Below are 13,786 nucleotides of genomic sequence, written 5' to 3'. Positions count from 1 at the left end.
ATGTTTTTATTCCAACGCCCACGACCGGAGGAGCAAAACACATTTGTAAAAAGTGCTGAGTCATTTGTCCGAATCATGATTCTGTTCACCTTCAGTTCTGATCTGAGTCTGAAGCTTCACGTGTTTCCTTTGATCTGTGAGTTCTGGTTTCACATGGAGATTCAGGGACTAAAGACTTTTGTCTGACAGACGTTCGTCATCACCCGAGTGGGCGGCGGCCACCGATACTTGACTCTGATTGGTTTGTAGACAGCTGGGAGGGGGGGGGGGAGTAGTCTTTCTGTTACTGGTTCATTTGGTTGCCATGGTAACATCATGATGGTTTTACTACCAGCATCAGCACCTTCAGGCGCAGTCTCTACAGTACTACACAGTACTACAATACTCTACAGTACTACAGTACTCCACAGTACTACAATACTACAGTACTAAAGTAGGACACAGTACTACAGTATTACACAGTACTCATTACTAGTTCAAATGCATCAAATGAACGTCCTCGTGGTTCACACATTGTTTCCTCCTGCAGCTGCTTCCCCTCTTCTTCTTCTTCTTCTTCTTCTTCTTCTTCTTCTTCTTCTTCTTCTTCTTCTTCTTCTTCTTCTTCTTCTTCTTCTGTTGTTTGACGCCGTCTCCGCTTCCTGTGATTGGTCCAAAAGTCCAAGCTATCCACAAAGTTCTTTCCCTCTAATTACCTGTGGTGCTCTGGTCCGAGGCCCTTCTCCTCCGAGTCGTGTCTGTTTAACTCTGTGACTCTGGTCTTCATTCAACAGAAACTTTATTAATCTCTTTCTTCTCAGCGTATTTCATCCTGGAGAACAACCTTCCCCTCCGCACGGCGCTCGGGACCAAGAGGACGGTTCAGACCGACATCCGCGTCATCACACACGGAAACTTCGGTACAGATGAAGAGCAGTAGGAAGCTGTTTGTGTGTCTGTGTGCGATGCTCCTGAGATCTCACACACAATATGTCTGCGTCTCACAGAGCTGCCGCTGAAGCTCAACTACCCCCCCGACTTCTCCGAGTCCTTCCTCTACGGCCTCCTCCTCGTCGTGTAAGCCTGTTTCTCTACTTTTCTGAGACTGAGACTTTTTAAACTGTGATGTCGTCCTTTTATTACAAGCAGAGATTAAAACTTGTTGTTTGATCTGATTTAAAGACGAGCAGATTCATAATGTCTATGATGAACCATTCACCTCTCGGTTGCTTCCTGACAGCGGCAGTTCTCCTGGGACCCAGACGGTGACTCAGGAGTTCAAGCCGGACTGGGACTGGGTGCTGGTGGGATCTGAGCAGGTCATCGTGGCTCGACTCGACGGCAGAGGTTCTGGTTTCAGAGGTCAAAGGTGAAGTTGATTCTCCTCAAAGCAACACACATAGAAGCTGTTAGACTCTGTGCTGATGGTTTCTTCTCCACAGGGTTTCACAGGACGTTCATCTGAAGCTCGGCTCCGTGGACGCTGAAGACCAGATGGCTGCTCTCGAGTACGTCACACGCTCCGGCTCCTTTTACTTTGGAATCGTCTGTGAAGGAGATTTGTAAAGCTCCGCGTTGGCAGCCCCTAGTGGCCGGAAGGCAGAATGTTCTTAGGTTGTCTGTCCGTTAGTCTCACTCTTCGATCTATCGCAGGAACAGCTTGAGGGAATCTCTGGAACCTGAAAATTTAAAATTTGGCGTCCTAGTGATTCTAATTTAAATTAATAAATCTGAACGTTTAATGAAACCGGACATTTTAAGAAAGATTATCTCACGTGTGATGGAGCTTATGATGAGTTCAGTTAATCCATGTCTTCAGGAGGTCTCTCAGGGAAACAGCTGTTTGTGTTTGGGATCAGAATAAAGAATAAAGAATAAAGAATAAAAAATAAAGAACAGATTAAGGTTTGAGGGTTTGACTCAACTTCTATTATCGTGCTGCCCTTTTTCTTTATCTGCTTTAAAACGCTCCGTGTTATTTTTTCATGAATATCTTTATGCGTTGAGATTCTATCAGTGCGACTCAGGTTCTGAAGAAAAGATTCAAACAGATGGAAACAAACAGGCGATTCTTCTTCTTCTTCTTCTGTCTGGTTCTCTTGTTTCTCTCACGCGCTTGTCTCAGGATTGACCTTCGACCTCCTGCTGGTCACAGAGCTGCAGCTGAGGCCTCTTTACTCACAAGCTCATTTTAAATGTGTGTGTGTTCTGCAGATACCTGGTGAAGCTGCCGTTCATCGACCGCACTCGGGTCGGAGTCTTCGGAGAGGTTCGTCCTTCAGACTCTGAATTCATCAGATTCTCTTGATTTTATAAATATTAACACAAGTGTGTGCGTGTGTGTTTGACATGAGAGTCGACCCACAGCTCGTTGTGTCTCCACCAGGATTACGGCGGCTTCCTGGCGCTGACGATGCTGAAGTCGCCCGAGCGGCTGGTGAGATGTGCCGCGGCTCAGACTCCGATCATCGACTGGTCCATGTACGGTGAGTGAGGCTCTGCAGGGAGGCAGGAGGTTTATTACCTCTGCTGCTGCGCTCCACTCGTGACGTCTTTGTCCTTCACAAGTTGGTCTGGCGGCTGAGACTTTAATTATCTGTAGGATCTGCGTACGGGAATTCAGGCTTATTGGGTTTTAGGATGAAAAGCTTTCATTACTGGGACCAGTGTCAGAGCAGCGCTGCAGCCGAGCAGCGACTGGTGTGTGATTAGAATCTAATAAACACAAGTGAGGGGAAATCCTCTGGAACAGAAAACATCAAGGATTCAAAGCCTTTGTTCGAGGCTGGAAAAAGATGCTTTAAAAACATCATGAACTCTGTTAAACATGTACAATCTCTGTGTTAAAGCAAAAAGAAGCTCCTGCATTTGTTGTTGTGCCACTTGATTCTGATTCTACTTCTAATAACCTGTGTTTTCTGCTCTTTCTCCTTCAGCCTCGGCCTTTTCTGAGAGATACCTGGGCTCGCCCTCCACCGAGGAGAGCAAATACCAAGTGAGCTGCTTCTCCTCCTCATCCTTCTGTGGCCGGGCCTGGGTTCATGTTCAGTTATGCATCAAATCTCAGTTTTTAATCTGAAGTTCAGGTTAGATTATTGATGGAAACAGGAGTTAAACTGTTCACAGAGCCAATAAAACCCCAAAGCCTCTAAATGAAAACCCCCCAGTCGAGTGTCATGGTTTGTTTCTCTGTGCACGTGGACTCCAGCTCGGTTTCCTGGTCGTGTTTCTAAAGCAGGTCACCGAGGTCTAAATGGAAATATGCTCCGCTCCTCCTCGCTTCACAAACAAACCTGTCACGTTCTGTTAAAGACAAAGAGGAGAACGTGGCCCCCGGCGTCTCAGGCAACGCTCCAAGTATTATCTGAGGCAGCAGCGAGGGGAAGAAGAACAGGGAAATGCCAACAGGTGGAGGCGGGAAACAAAAATACACAGTTGTCCTCCACGTGAAGGTTGAAGCCAGCGTGTGTGTTTTTCCTCCTAAGTGGGCTGAAGCATAACTGGGCCAGAGGAAGCTATTTCTGACTCTCACAGCCGGTGGCAGCTTGTGTGTGTTGAGTTCTGCAACAAATGACGTCTATAGAAGTGAGACGTGAGATGTGGCAGCGTCTGATCAGACTGATTCAATTTAATCCTCATAACTTAAATCTGAATTTAAAACCCAAGATCCTCTGAACCTGTAGCAGCGTCTTTCTCTTTTTAAAATCCTTCCTCCCGCTGCTCTTCAGTCGTCGTCCTCGTCTGCTCTTGAAATCCTCCTCTGATGTTTCTGAGTTGGACTAACGTCTCTTTATCTGTGCGTCCAGGCGTCCAGAGTCCTGAGCAACATGAAGGGTCTGCAGGGAGGAACTCTGTTCCTGGCTCACGGGACGGCCGATGGTACGTCCACTCTCCTCACGTGTGTCCTCACCGGCAGGAGTGAGTCCTCTGTGTGACACGTCTCCTTTGTCTCCACAGCCAACGTCCACTTCACTCACTCAGCAGAGCTCATCAAGCACTTGATAAAGATCGGAGCCAACTACACCATGCAGGTAGATAACACGTCTTATTCTGAAGTCAGCTGTCAATCAGGATGTTTCACTCTGTGGTATGAAGGAATGAACCATGAGCTAACATGGAGGATGGGGTGTATGACATGTACTGCATCCAGCCCTAGGGGGCGATCACGATGCTCTGGGAGCTTTCATCTATCTCTATACAAAGCTGCAGACAGATGAAAATACAGCTTCTGTGTTGTGTTGTGTTGTTGTGTTGTTTTCTCACTCACCTGATTCTCACTTCACCTCAGGGATGAAATTCCTCTTTAATTCAAAATCAATGTTATCGTCCCTGCGCTCATGAAAACCTCATTTCACACCTCGATGACAAACCAGAAAGTAAAAAAACACTTAACTCACTGAAAAAGAGGCTTATTTGTCTCGGATAATGAAAAAAATGTATATTTAGAAACTTGGCTCCAACAGAAACAAAGAGTTTTTAATAGATTAAAAGAGTTTGAGGAAGATTTCCACTCTGACCTTCAGAGATCAGTGCGGAATATCTTGATTTATGAATTGTTGATATTCAGTTTCACATGAATCTGCGTTATCTCTTGACTCTTTTTCCCTCCTGTCCTCTTCATGTCTTCAGATCTACCCGGACGAGGGACACTTCCTGTCCCAGCGCAGCCGCATCCAGCTGACTCACTCCCTGATTGGTTATTTCCGCGGCTGTCTCCTCGACGCGTCCTCGTTACTCGAGCAGCAGGTGGACGACGAGTGAGAGGAACAGCCTTCCACCACTGTGTGTCTCGGTTTGTGTGTCACTGAGCGTTTGTGTCCCCCCGGTAGACTCAAGTGTGTGTCTGTGTGGGCGTGTGGGTGTGTTTTTTATACCTGTCGTACAATATTTGACAAGACAAGCTTCTTCTCGACGTCTCAGACTAGTTTCCATCGCTCGTCTCCTCAAGTAGAATAAAGTTCCAACCGTCTGCTGTAATGTCGAGGATCACGATGCTGTGCAGACCTGTAGGGGGCGCTAGCTCGCAAGCATCGGAGAAGTTATCACAGAATATTTAATTCAAAATGTATTTAACTACGTAAATAAGTGACGGTAGCTTGTTGATAACGTGTGTAACTTCGGCCACTAGGGGTCGCCCAATCAAAACAATAAGGAAAGAGTTCATGTATAAAAGTTTTACTGACGTTACACAGAAATATAAATCTAGTTTTTAGACTTTTTAATGAAGAATTTTATCTTGAAAGATTCTGCAATTGGCAAAAATCTAAAGTAGAAAATTATGATCAACCAAGTGAAACAAATGTATTTCAATTTAAATGTTTTCGGGGATAAAGCCATTAAAATAGAAAATGTCACAGTTGATCATAGTTAGAACATTTTCAGCCTGTGTGTGTGTGCTCGTCTTTGTGTGTGTGTGTGTGTGTGTGTGTGTGTGTGTGTCTGCCTCTGTTCACTGTATTTTCTTATCGTGCCACAGAAAACACTCTGAGCCTTGATGAAGATTCTTTGTTGACGGGTTGAAAACGTTTATTTTTTTCCATTTAGGATTAAATGGATTTTTTCAGTAGCCGATTACATCGATCACAAACTCTCTCTCTAGATATTGTAACATTTTTTGTTTTCATGCAACTCGGTCGTCTTCTGAAAAACGCATTTGGTTTAAAACCAGACAAGAAGGACGTTTTGGTGACGTTTTGTTAATCATCTCATTTAATTTCGACATTTATCACGAGAGTCAGTAGAGTCGTGCGACCTCTAGACCTTGATAGATGGACAGAACTTTACTTTTCAGTCCCTGGTTCTGTTTCAACTGGGATATTTTTTATTTATTTTTGTATTTATTTATTTCTCAAGTCGATATTTATTGTTTCACAACATTTAAAGGGTCAGTAGGTCACTTTCGATCTATTAGAAAAGCACTTTCACTTATTATATTTTGGTTTACCTCCACGTCCCACGTCCTCGGTCTCTCTTGTTTACGACACAGTTGCATGAACTAAATGAGATTATTGCTGTGACGTGACTTTGACACTAGACTCATCTGTTAAACACAGAAGACTACAGCTTATGATTTATAACAGACAGTTTATTATTACTAATAATTGGGGAAATAGCAGCTTTTCTACGTTCTTATTAAATTTGACTGCTCTTAAAGGTGGTTTAAAATCACTACGTCCCTTTTTATCATCAACTGAAACAAATATCTGGAGATAGAAACAAGTTTTTTGAGGATTTAACTCAATCTCTATGCCCTGCTAATTGAAATAAGTGTAGCCACAGTTCTGGGTGCTTTTATTTAATGACTCCTCTTCACCCTCCAGCTGTTTGACAGGTTTTTTGGGAACCATGTGACACTGTGGTCCGCTAAGCGTGGCACTAACAGGCTCAGGATCCTCCAGATAGAGGTGACGCGTGGAGCTGCTGTCGTCCACTTTAGAGTAAATGTGTGTGACGTCCTTCTTGTCTCTGTTGGGATTTGTTCTGTAAGTCTGGTTCTGTTCTCGGGGACGGGGAGTTCTGTGAATGTCCGTGTGATTCTGGAGGAGCTTACTGTATTTTTTGGCTGTTTTAATATTAAAGAACAATGAAGGAGACGTGTTCGGGTCTTGTTTTGTGGTTGAGGAGTAAAAAGCAACTCTATTGTGTTTCTAAGGTTTCCAAGCTGTTGGCTTTGTGTCTCTTTGTGGTCAATTTGCATCAGTATGTGTTTGGTTTGCATCATTTTGTGGGAGCTTTGAGTCTTTATATGGTCATTTAGCATCGTTTTGTTGACATTTTGCATCATGGTGTGGTCATTTTGTGTCTGCTTTGCGTCCCTGTGTTCAGTTTGTATATCGGTTTTTGGTCTCTTTGCATGGTTTTGTTGACATTTTGCATCAGCATGGTCCTTTTGTGTTTGCTTTGTGTCTCTTTGTGGTCGCTCTGCCTCGTTTGTGGTCTCTTTGCATGGTTTTGTTGTTGTTTTGCATCATGCTTTGGACATTTTTCTTGTGTATTTCTGCAGATCTAACTTAAACCTTTTTATCTAAATGTATTTCTTCAACCATCCATTGAACCACGTCAATCCGTCCTGGTTCCAGCAGCTTCTTGTCTCTGTCCTGCTGAGGACATGTGACTGTGTTAACGTGCCTCAGACACTCACACGTGACGGAGGAGCTTTCTGTTCTAATGAAGAACCGGAGAAAAGAACATTTATCTTTGTCTCTGTCCTTCGTGACCTTTTCAAATCCCCTGCCCACACTGTTCAATCTCAGCTTTAATTACATCAACGCAATTACAGAGTGAACGCGAAGGTGAGGACGAAGAGTCACACAGCAACTTCACAAACTGTGAGTTAAGACCTGACCCGGGAAGTAAGTCTGTCTCTGGTGGCTCTGCTTAGACAATCCACAAAGAAGAAGAAACCTTTTGTTCATTTTCTACTGTAACAAAAGAGAAAAAGCTCCTTTTGAAACCAGCTTTACTTTAAAGAGCGAGGCCGCGGTCACGTCTCTTCCCCACCAGAGGGAGCCGTGGAGCTCGTTGAGGCTCAGGAGAAACTTCCACTTACTGCTGCCACCAAGATGGAGGCTGTTGTTCACAGACCACGTCCTGTCCAAGTTATCTGGTGACTTCTGCTCATTCGGCAGCTCTGATGTTTTATAATTCTGTGTTTGCTTTTTCTCTGTAGTTATTAAGCATCATATCGTGGACACCACATCTTTTATTCGATTTTAATCTTTTAGAATCTTAGCAGTCGGTTCGCATATCTTTAAATTTCTCTTTCATGGAAGTCAAAATTATTTTCACCAAGAGGAAGAACAGGAGGGACCTGTATGAAAGTAAAATGTGGAATCCACAGTTCCTTAATAAGGAGCCGACACTGGTCAGTTTAGTTTATAAATCTTATAAGAAATAAAAAGATTCGTCAGATATTTAAATACTGGTGAAAAACTGCTGTATTCAGAGGCCTCACACTGCCATCTGGTGTTGGAAGTTATGCAGTTCACCCAGAGTGGGAACACTGATTTAGTTCAGTATTTGAAGCAAAACAGAAGAAAAATTAATATCTTTAGTTCAGTTTCATACTTGTACTGAAAGAAGTTATCAATTAATTTTGGATGAGTCATGTTAAAACATTTATATCATAGTAAATATGTAGATTAATCACCACAGCCCCTGAGAAACATATTCTCAGACTGATGATTAAATCGATATATAATTTCAGTTTCTAAAAGCAGATGAATTGCCAATAACTCTGATCAACGATTAGGTTATCATTTTCAAACAGCATGTTAAATTGAATAATGTGGTCAGAACAAGAGGAGTCGATGTAAACAGCTTTATTTAGAAAAAAGCCACAGATGAATTCTTCTCCTTCACTGGAGATGTGAATAAAAACAAACACCATTGGATTGAGCTCAGACAAACTGCTGCAGCGGCAGGAACGTTTTGTTTATTAGTGGTCGACACACCAGCTGTCAATCTGCACATGAACACTCTGTTGAACATTAAAATAAACTCTGGACATTATAATCTGAGAAAATTTGAACATTTCGTCAACCCAGCCCTGTCCTTGTGTTTAATATTCTTCGCCCTCTTCGTCTTCCTCGAACGAGTCGACGCCGACCTCCTCGTAATCCTTCTCCAGAGCGGCCATGTCCTCTCTGGCCTCGGAGAACTCCCCCTCCTCCATGCCCTCTCCCACGTACCAGTGCACGAAGGCCCTCTTGGCGTACATCAGGTCGAACTTGTGGTCGAGCCGCGCCCAGGCCTCGGCGATGGCGGTGGTGTTGCTCAGCATGCACACGGCCCTCTGCACCTTGGCCAGGTCTCCACCGGGAACGGCGGTGGGCGGCTGGTAGTTGATGCCGACCTTGAAGCCGGTGGGACACCAGTCCACAAACTGGATGGAGCGCTTGGTCTTGATGTTGGCGATGGCCACGTTCACCTCCTTGGGCACCACGTCTCCGCGGTACAGCAGACAGCACGCCATGTACTTGCCGTGGCGAGGGTCGCACTTCACCATCTGGTTGGCGGGCTCGAAGCAGGAGTTGGTGATCTCAGCCACAGTGAGCTGCTCGTGGTAGGCCTTCTCTGCAGAGATGACGGGGGCGTAGGTGGCCAGAGGGAAGTGGATACGAGGGTAAGGCACCAGATTGGTCTGGAACTCGGTCAGGTCCACGTTCAGGGCGCCGTCGAATCGCAGGGAGGCGGTGATGGAGGAGACAATCTGGCTGATAAGGCGATTGAGGTTTGTGTAGGACGGACGCTCGATGTCCAGGTTCCTGCGGCAGATATCGTAGATGGCTTCGTTGTCAACCATGAAGGCGCAGTCGGAGTGCTCCAGGGTGGTGTGGGTGGTGAGGATGGAGTTGTAGGGTTCCACCACGGCTGTGGACACCTGAGGAGCCGGGTAGATGGCGAACTCCAGCTTGGACTTCTTGCCGAAGTCTACTGAGAGGCGCTCCATCAGGAGCGAGGTGAAGCCGGAGCCGGTTCCTCCGCCGAAGGAGTGGAAGACCAGGAAGCCCTGGAGCCCAGTGCACTGGTCTGACTGGAGGAGGGAAGAAGAGAAGGTTCAAACACACATCTGGTCTCAGGGTTTAGAAGAGAAGGAATTTAGTTTGATGTGGTGGTTTTCATTTCAGCTCACAAAAGCAATAAATCTCCCTGAGCTCTAAACCACCAGCTGATGGAGTTTTCTCCACTTCAGACACTGTGATTAATGACGTCTGCTGGATGTGTTGAAACATCCGGTAATGACTTCAACGTGTTTGGATCTCAACTCTAAGCAGCCAGTGTCTCCTCAGCTCCTCTTACCAGTTTGCGGATCCTGTCGAGGACGGAGTCGATGTGCTCCTTTCCGACTGTGTAGTGACCGCGGGCGTAGTTGTTGGCGGCGTCTTCCTTCCCAGAGATCAGCTGCTCGGGGTGGAAGAGCTGGCGGTATGTTCCTGTACGAACCTCATCTAGAGAGAGAGAGAGAAGAGGTCGAGCGTTAATACTGATTATTGATTTGTCTAAAGTATAAATCTGTTTAATTCAGATGTTAAAACTTATTGAAACAAACTGCAAATATTCAGTGTATAAATAGTCAAACATAAATCTACAAACACCTAGTTTTGAAGGAATTTATAACTTTAATTGCTCAAATTGAACTTTGGCCAGACTCTAAATGAATGTTGCATCACCCCTCTCTTGAAACAGTTTATTGGTTTAGCTAATGATCAGCTCGAGTCCTCTTTATGGCTCACGTCTCAAACAGAAGCTGTTTGAACTCCTCGCCTGTCGCTCTAGGGCAGGAACGTTCTCTAGCTAAAGGAACCGGTTTCTCCTCCTCACCGATGACAGTGGGCTCCAGGTCCACGAAGATGGCCCTGGGGACGTATTTCCCGTTGCCGGTCTCGCTGAAGAAGGTGGTGAAGGAGTCGTCTCCGCGCCCGTCGGACTTGACTGTTGGCATCTGTCCGTCCGGCTGGATGCCGTGTTCCAGACAGTACAGCTCCCAGCAGGTGTTGCCCATCTGGACACCGGCCTGGCCAACGTGGATAGAGATACACTCGCGCTGTGGACGGAAGAAAAGAAGCAGTTAGTCTTTGATTTAAACAACGGCTGACCGCAGATCAGTTTCCAGCGGCTGAAAGTCAAAAACACTACATTTCAAAACATAAAACAGGTCAAACTATTTTTCTGGAAAGCTTAAGCTGTCATATCTGTTTTTAACTGGTCTTGACTTGCTAAGAATGACAGTTAACTGGGTGGAGTCCACGTGTCACGGGGACTTTTCTTGTTTTGTTTGCATGAGGTCGTCCTCTGCACACAGCACAGTGCTCAAACATCCTTGTCAGTGGGATGTGAAATCAGTCGTCAGATCTAAATACGCGATGGGAGGTGATTAGCAGAGTCGTGTCGGGGCCAAAGTGCTCCCACACCCTGCTGAGGCATTTCTCCTTCCCTGTAAATAAACTGGGTGTTGGAGGAGGAAGGCGCTGGTTCCTACAGACTGGAAACCAGTTTGTTCTAATTACTTGAACATTTGCCCAGAGGGACTTTAGTAAACTGCTCTTTTCAAAATGAGAGAAATAACTGGAGGATGAAATCAGCTTCATTCGCCTCCCATCTGCTGATGTGTTAAAGCTTTGTTCCACTGCTGTGGTCACATGACCGCTGCAGGTCTGTCAACAGAAGTCCAACTGCCACTGGTAACATGAGGACACAACTTGTTTCCAAGTGTTGCTGCATCAAAGTGAAATCCACGTCTGACTAATAGTTCCTCATTTACTGGTGATGTAAGGGGGGGGGGGGGGGGGGGGGGGGGGGGGGCGGGTTCAGACTGTGCCTCTGACCTAATTCTTAGAGGAGACGTGTGACTTGCGCCTGTCAAATATTTGTGTTGTTAAATTCCAGTGCGTAAGTCGCTCTGTGAGCCGGCGCTAGAGAACATCCTGACAGAGCGGCTCTGGGTTTTCCAGTGAGACGTCACCAGCAACACAATCGCACTCCAGAAAAGAGCTACACAACTTCTGATCACTAAGTACACAAGAGTTTCTCTCCTGGCTTCACTGAACAGACACAACTTTACATATATTGATACGTTTATTTACCACTTCTCAAAACTAACGATTCATAAATAAAATACATGTTTAATTACTATAAAGTAATTCATTTAAGAATGACCAACTATTACAATAATAAACTATAGCAGGAAATGCATTTAGAGATAATAAACTTGAATTCTCTTTCTTCCAGCCTTGTTGTGAATATCGACCATTTGACCTCTGACCTCCACTAAGAACCTAGAGGTGGACGTGACGTGGGAGTGGCTAAGTTTGGAGGCCATCTCAGCAGAAGGGCTATTCTGAGTGAGCCACCCCCTCCCCCCACACACATACGCAGCAGCTCTAACCGACAAACCCTCCTGCTTATTAAATATATAAAGATGTTATGCTCTTAAAAATAAAAGCACCCGACCAGCTGATCTCAGTGCAGATTATAAAAAGCTCCAGACAAGTCACAGCTGCTGCGTGAGCCTACAGATCTGACATCTGCGGGGGGAGTGCGACAGGAGGAGGGAGCGGCCATGTTAGCAGCTCCAACACACTGGTTCGTGTTTATAGGACAAACCCCGCCGCAGAGATTTTTTTTTACACATCCGGGCTCCGACACCATCTACTTCCGGTTTCTCTTCCGGCCTGAAAGTGCGTCACGCTCGACGTCGGGGAGGCCCTGCGCGCGCGATCGAACACAAGAGGAGCATTGTGCGGTAAAAAGCGGGTTCGAACCCGGAAAGGCGCATTTGAACGGGTTTTATTAATGAAATCAAAATGGCCGGATGTGTTAACGGTGCTTTAGCTCGGATGAGGTTCGATCCCTCAGATCTTAAATGTGTCGAGTGGAAAGAAGACAAGCTGTTCCAAAGGATTCCCCCCCCCCGTTCCGCCAGGTTGCGACCCGAAGCGGGAACAGCCACCAGATGTCAAATGTCTGTTTCTCAACGATTTCAAAACGATCCGCAAACATTACGACATTCTTCCTCTACGCAGGAGCTAAAGTGGAACGCACATAGAAAGGGAGGGAATCGAACTCTGCGCGGTGACACGTTGGATCGACAATGGCCCCCCGCGCCTCGTGTCTGATTTAAAATCTCCTTTCCCTCGGTTTGGTAAAAAAAAAAAAAGGGCGTGTGTTTTTCAAAATGGATGAAGCCGGCAGCGGATCGTAGGTGGCGAGCAGCCGGAGCACCGACGTGAAAAGAGCCACATCAGCATTCCTCCTCCCGGCGGGCGAGCGAGCCTCCTCCCGGCTGACAGGCCCCCGCAGCCCGGGTGGGAACACCGCGCCTTCCCCGGGCCCGGAGCCTCGCGGCTGCGACACGTCTCCCCCCACCCACCGGCCAGACCTCCATGTTGTTTCTCCGATTTTAATAAAACACTTTAAAAACACTTGTGAGCTTCACGTGCCACAAAGCGCCCCTCCCCCCTCCCGCAGCCCGGAGGGCCATTCAGGAGGAGGCGAAGGAGAAAAGCTCCAGATCAACAGGATTTAAATCAAATTAAATCAAATCCACTCAAACCAGAAGCAACCACGGATTAATACGAGATCATTAAAGTTAAATGTCGGATTCGATACGCAGCAGATAAAGAAAAATCTCTGAATGGAGCCGGATTTAAATCTGATTTAATATCTGACAGCACGCGTTAGTTATTAACCACGATGATAATAATGTGAAACTCACCATTTTGTTGCTTTAAGTTTTTCCTGATTGTGTAGACGAAGAAGAAACGTGTGTTCTCACAGTTCACCTATAATGAGATCTCTGTGAGGGAAGTCCCACCAGAGGGGAGCGCTGCTGTTTATATAGCTACTACAGGGGGCGGGCTGGGGAGGAGGAGCCGAGGGCCGCGGCCACGCCCCACACTGCTAGTTCTAAATATGAAATCACACGTCAGAATAAAACCTGGAGCATGAAAGTGCGTTTAGTGAAGTGTTGGACTTCTGTTTGAGAGGATTCAGGAGTGAAGAGTGTGCTCGTGTGAAGAAGAACGAGAAGAAAGAGAAGAAGAGGACAAATGAGACAAAGGCTGAAGGACAAGAGGAGGAGAAGAAGAGGTAGAGGGAGAAGAAGGAGAAGAGAGTGGAAGAACAACAAACTAAATGCTTAACAACAAATAGATTAACGACAAGAAGAACAAGGAGAACAAGAAAAAGAGCAGCAAGAATAAGATCAAGAAGGGAGAGAATAACAAGAGGAGGAACAACAAGAAAAAGGAAGAAACAAGAAGAACAACTAAATACGAGCAAGAATAATAGGAGCAAGAAAAGAGAG

The 13,786-nt window shown here is 45.8% G+C and overlaps 2 protein-coding genes across 2 annotated transcripts in view; one reads left to right on the top strand and one right to left on the bottom strand.

Annotated features, from left to right (window-relative positions):
* The window catches only part of LOC128431248 (inactive dipeptidyl peptidase 10), a 28,165-nt gene extending 20,694 nt beyond the window's left edge, over positions 1-7,471 (top strand). Inside the window, exons 17-26 of the mRNA XM_053417512.1 lie at positions 801-899; positions 987-1,056; positions 1,220-1,348; positions 1,422-1,487; positions 2,194-2,248; positions 2,366-2,465; positions 2,916-2,974; positions 3,786-3,858; positions 3,937-4,010; positions 4,609-7,471. Of these exons, the coding sequence (XP_053273487.1) occupies positions 801-899; positions 987-1,056; positions 1,220-1,348; positions 1,422-1,487; positions 2,194-2,248; positions 2,366-2,465; positions 2,916-2,974; positions 3,786-3,858; positions 3,937-4,010; positions 4,609-4,740 (857 nt within the window). The 3' untranslated portion in view covers positions 4,741-7,471. The remainder of the gene's footprint in view (positions 1-800; positions 900-986; positions 1,057-1,219; positions 1,349-1,421; positions 1,488-2,193; positions 2,249-2,365; positions 2,466-2,915; positions 2,975-3,785; positions 3,859-3,936; positions 4,011-4,608) is intronic.
* An 813-nt stretch (positions 7,472-8,284) lies between these two features.
* LOC128431250 (tubulin alpha chain) lies at positions 8,285-13,323 on the bottom strand. Its single transcript, XM_053417514.1, has 4 exons — positions 13,196-13,323; positions 10,303-10,525; positions 9,781-9,929; positions 8,285-9,514 (listed from the first exon to the last, which is right to left on the bottom strand). Exons 1-4 carry the CDS (start codon positions 13,196-13,198, stop codon positions 8,540-8,542), a joined length of 1,350 nt encoding a protein of 449 aa, XP_053273489.1. The 5' UTR covers positions 13,199-13,323; the 3' UTR covers positions 8,285-8,539.
* Positions 13,324-13,786: the final 463 nt, after the last annotated feature.

Source organism: Pleuronectes platessa, chromosome 24 (genome assembly GCF_947347685.1).
Source record: "Pleuronectes platessa chromosome 24, fPlePla1.1, whole genome shotgun sequence".
Lineage (NCBI taxonomy): Eukaryota > Metazoa > Chordata > Actinopteri > Pleuronectiformes > Pleuronectidae > Pleuronectes > Pleuronectes platessa.
Note: the sequence above shows the minus strand (reverse complement) of the source record. Positions and strands in the feature narration are given on the sequence as shown.

Bases quoted from the DNA above. Each gene is read 5' to 3' on its own strand.
- LOC128431250 (XM_053417514.1), bottom strand. The intron at 9,930-10,302 runs GTGAGGAGGAGA...CTCTCTCTCTAG, and splicing joins CCTGGAGCCCACTGTCATCG to ATGAGGTTCGTACAGGAACA. The intron at 9,515-9,780 runs GTAAGAGGAGCT...TCCCTCCTCCAG, and splicing joins TCGACAGGATCCGCAAACTG to TCAGACCAGTGCACTGGGCT.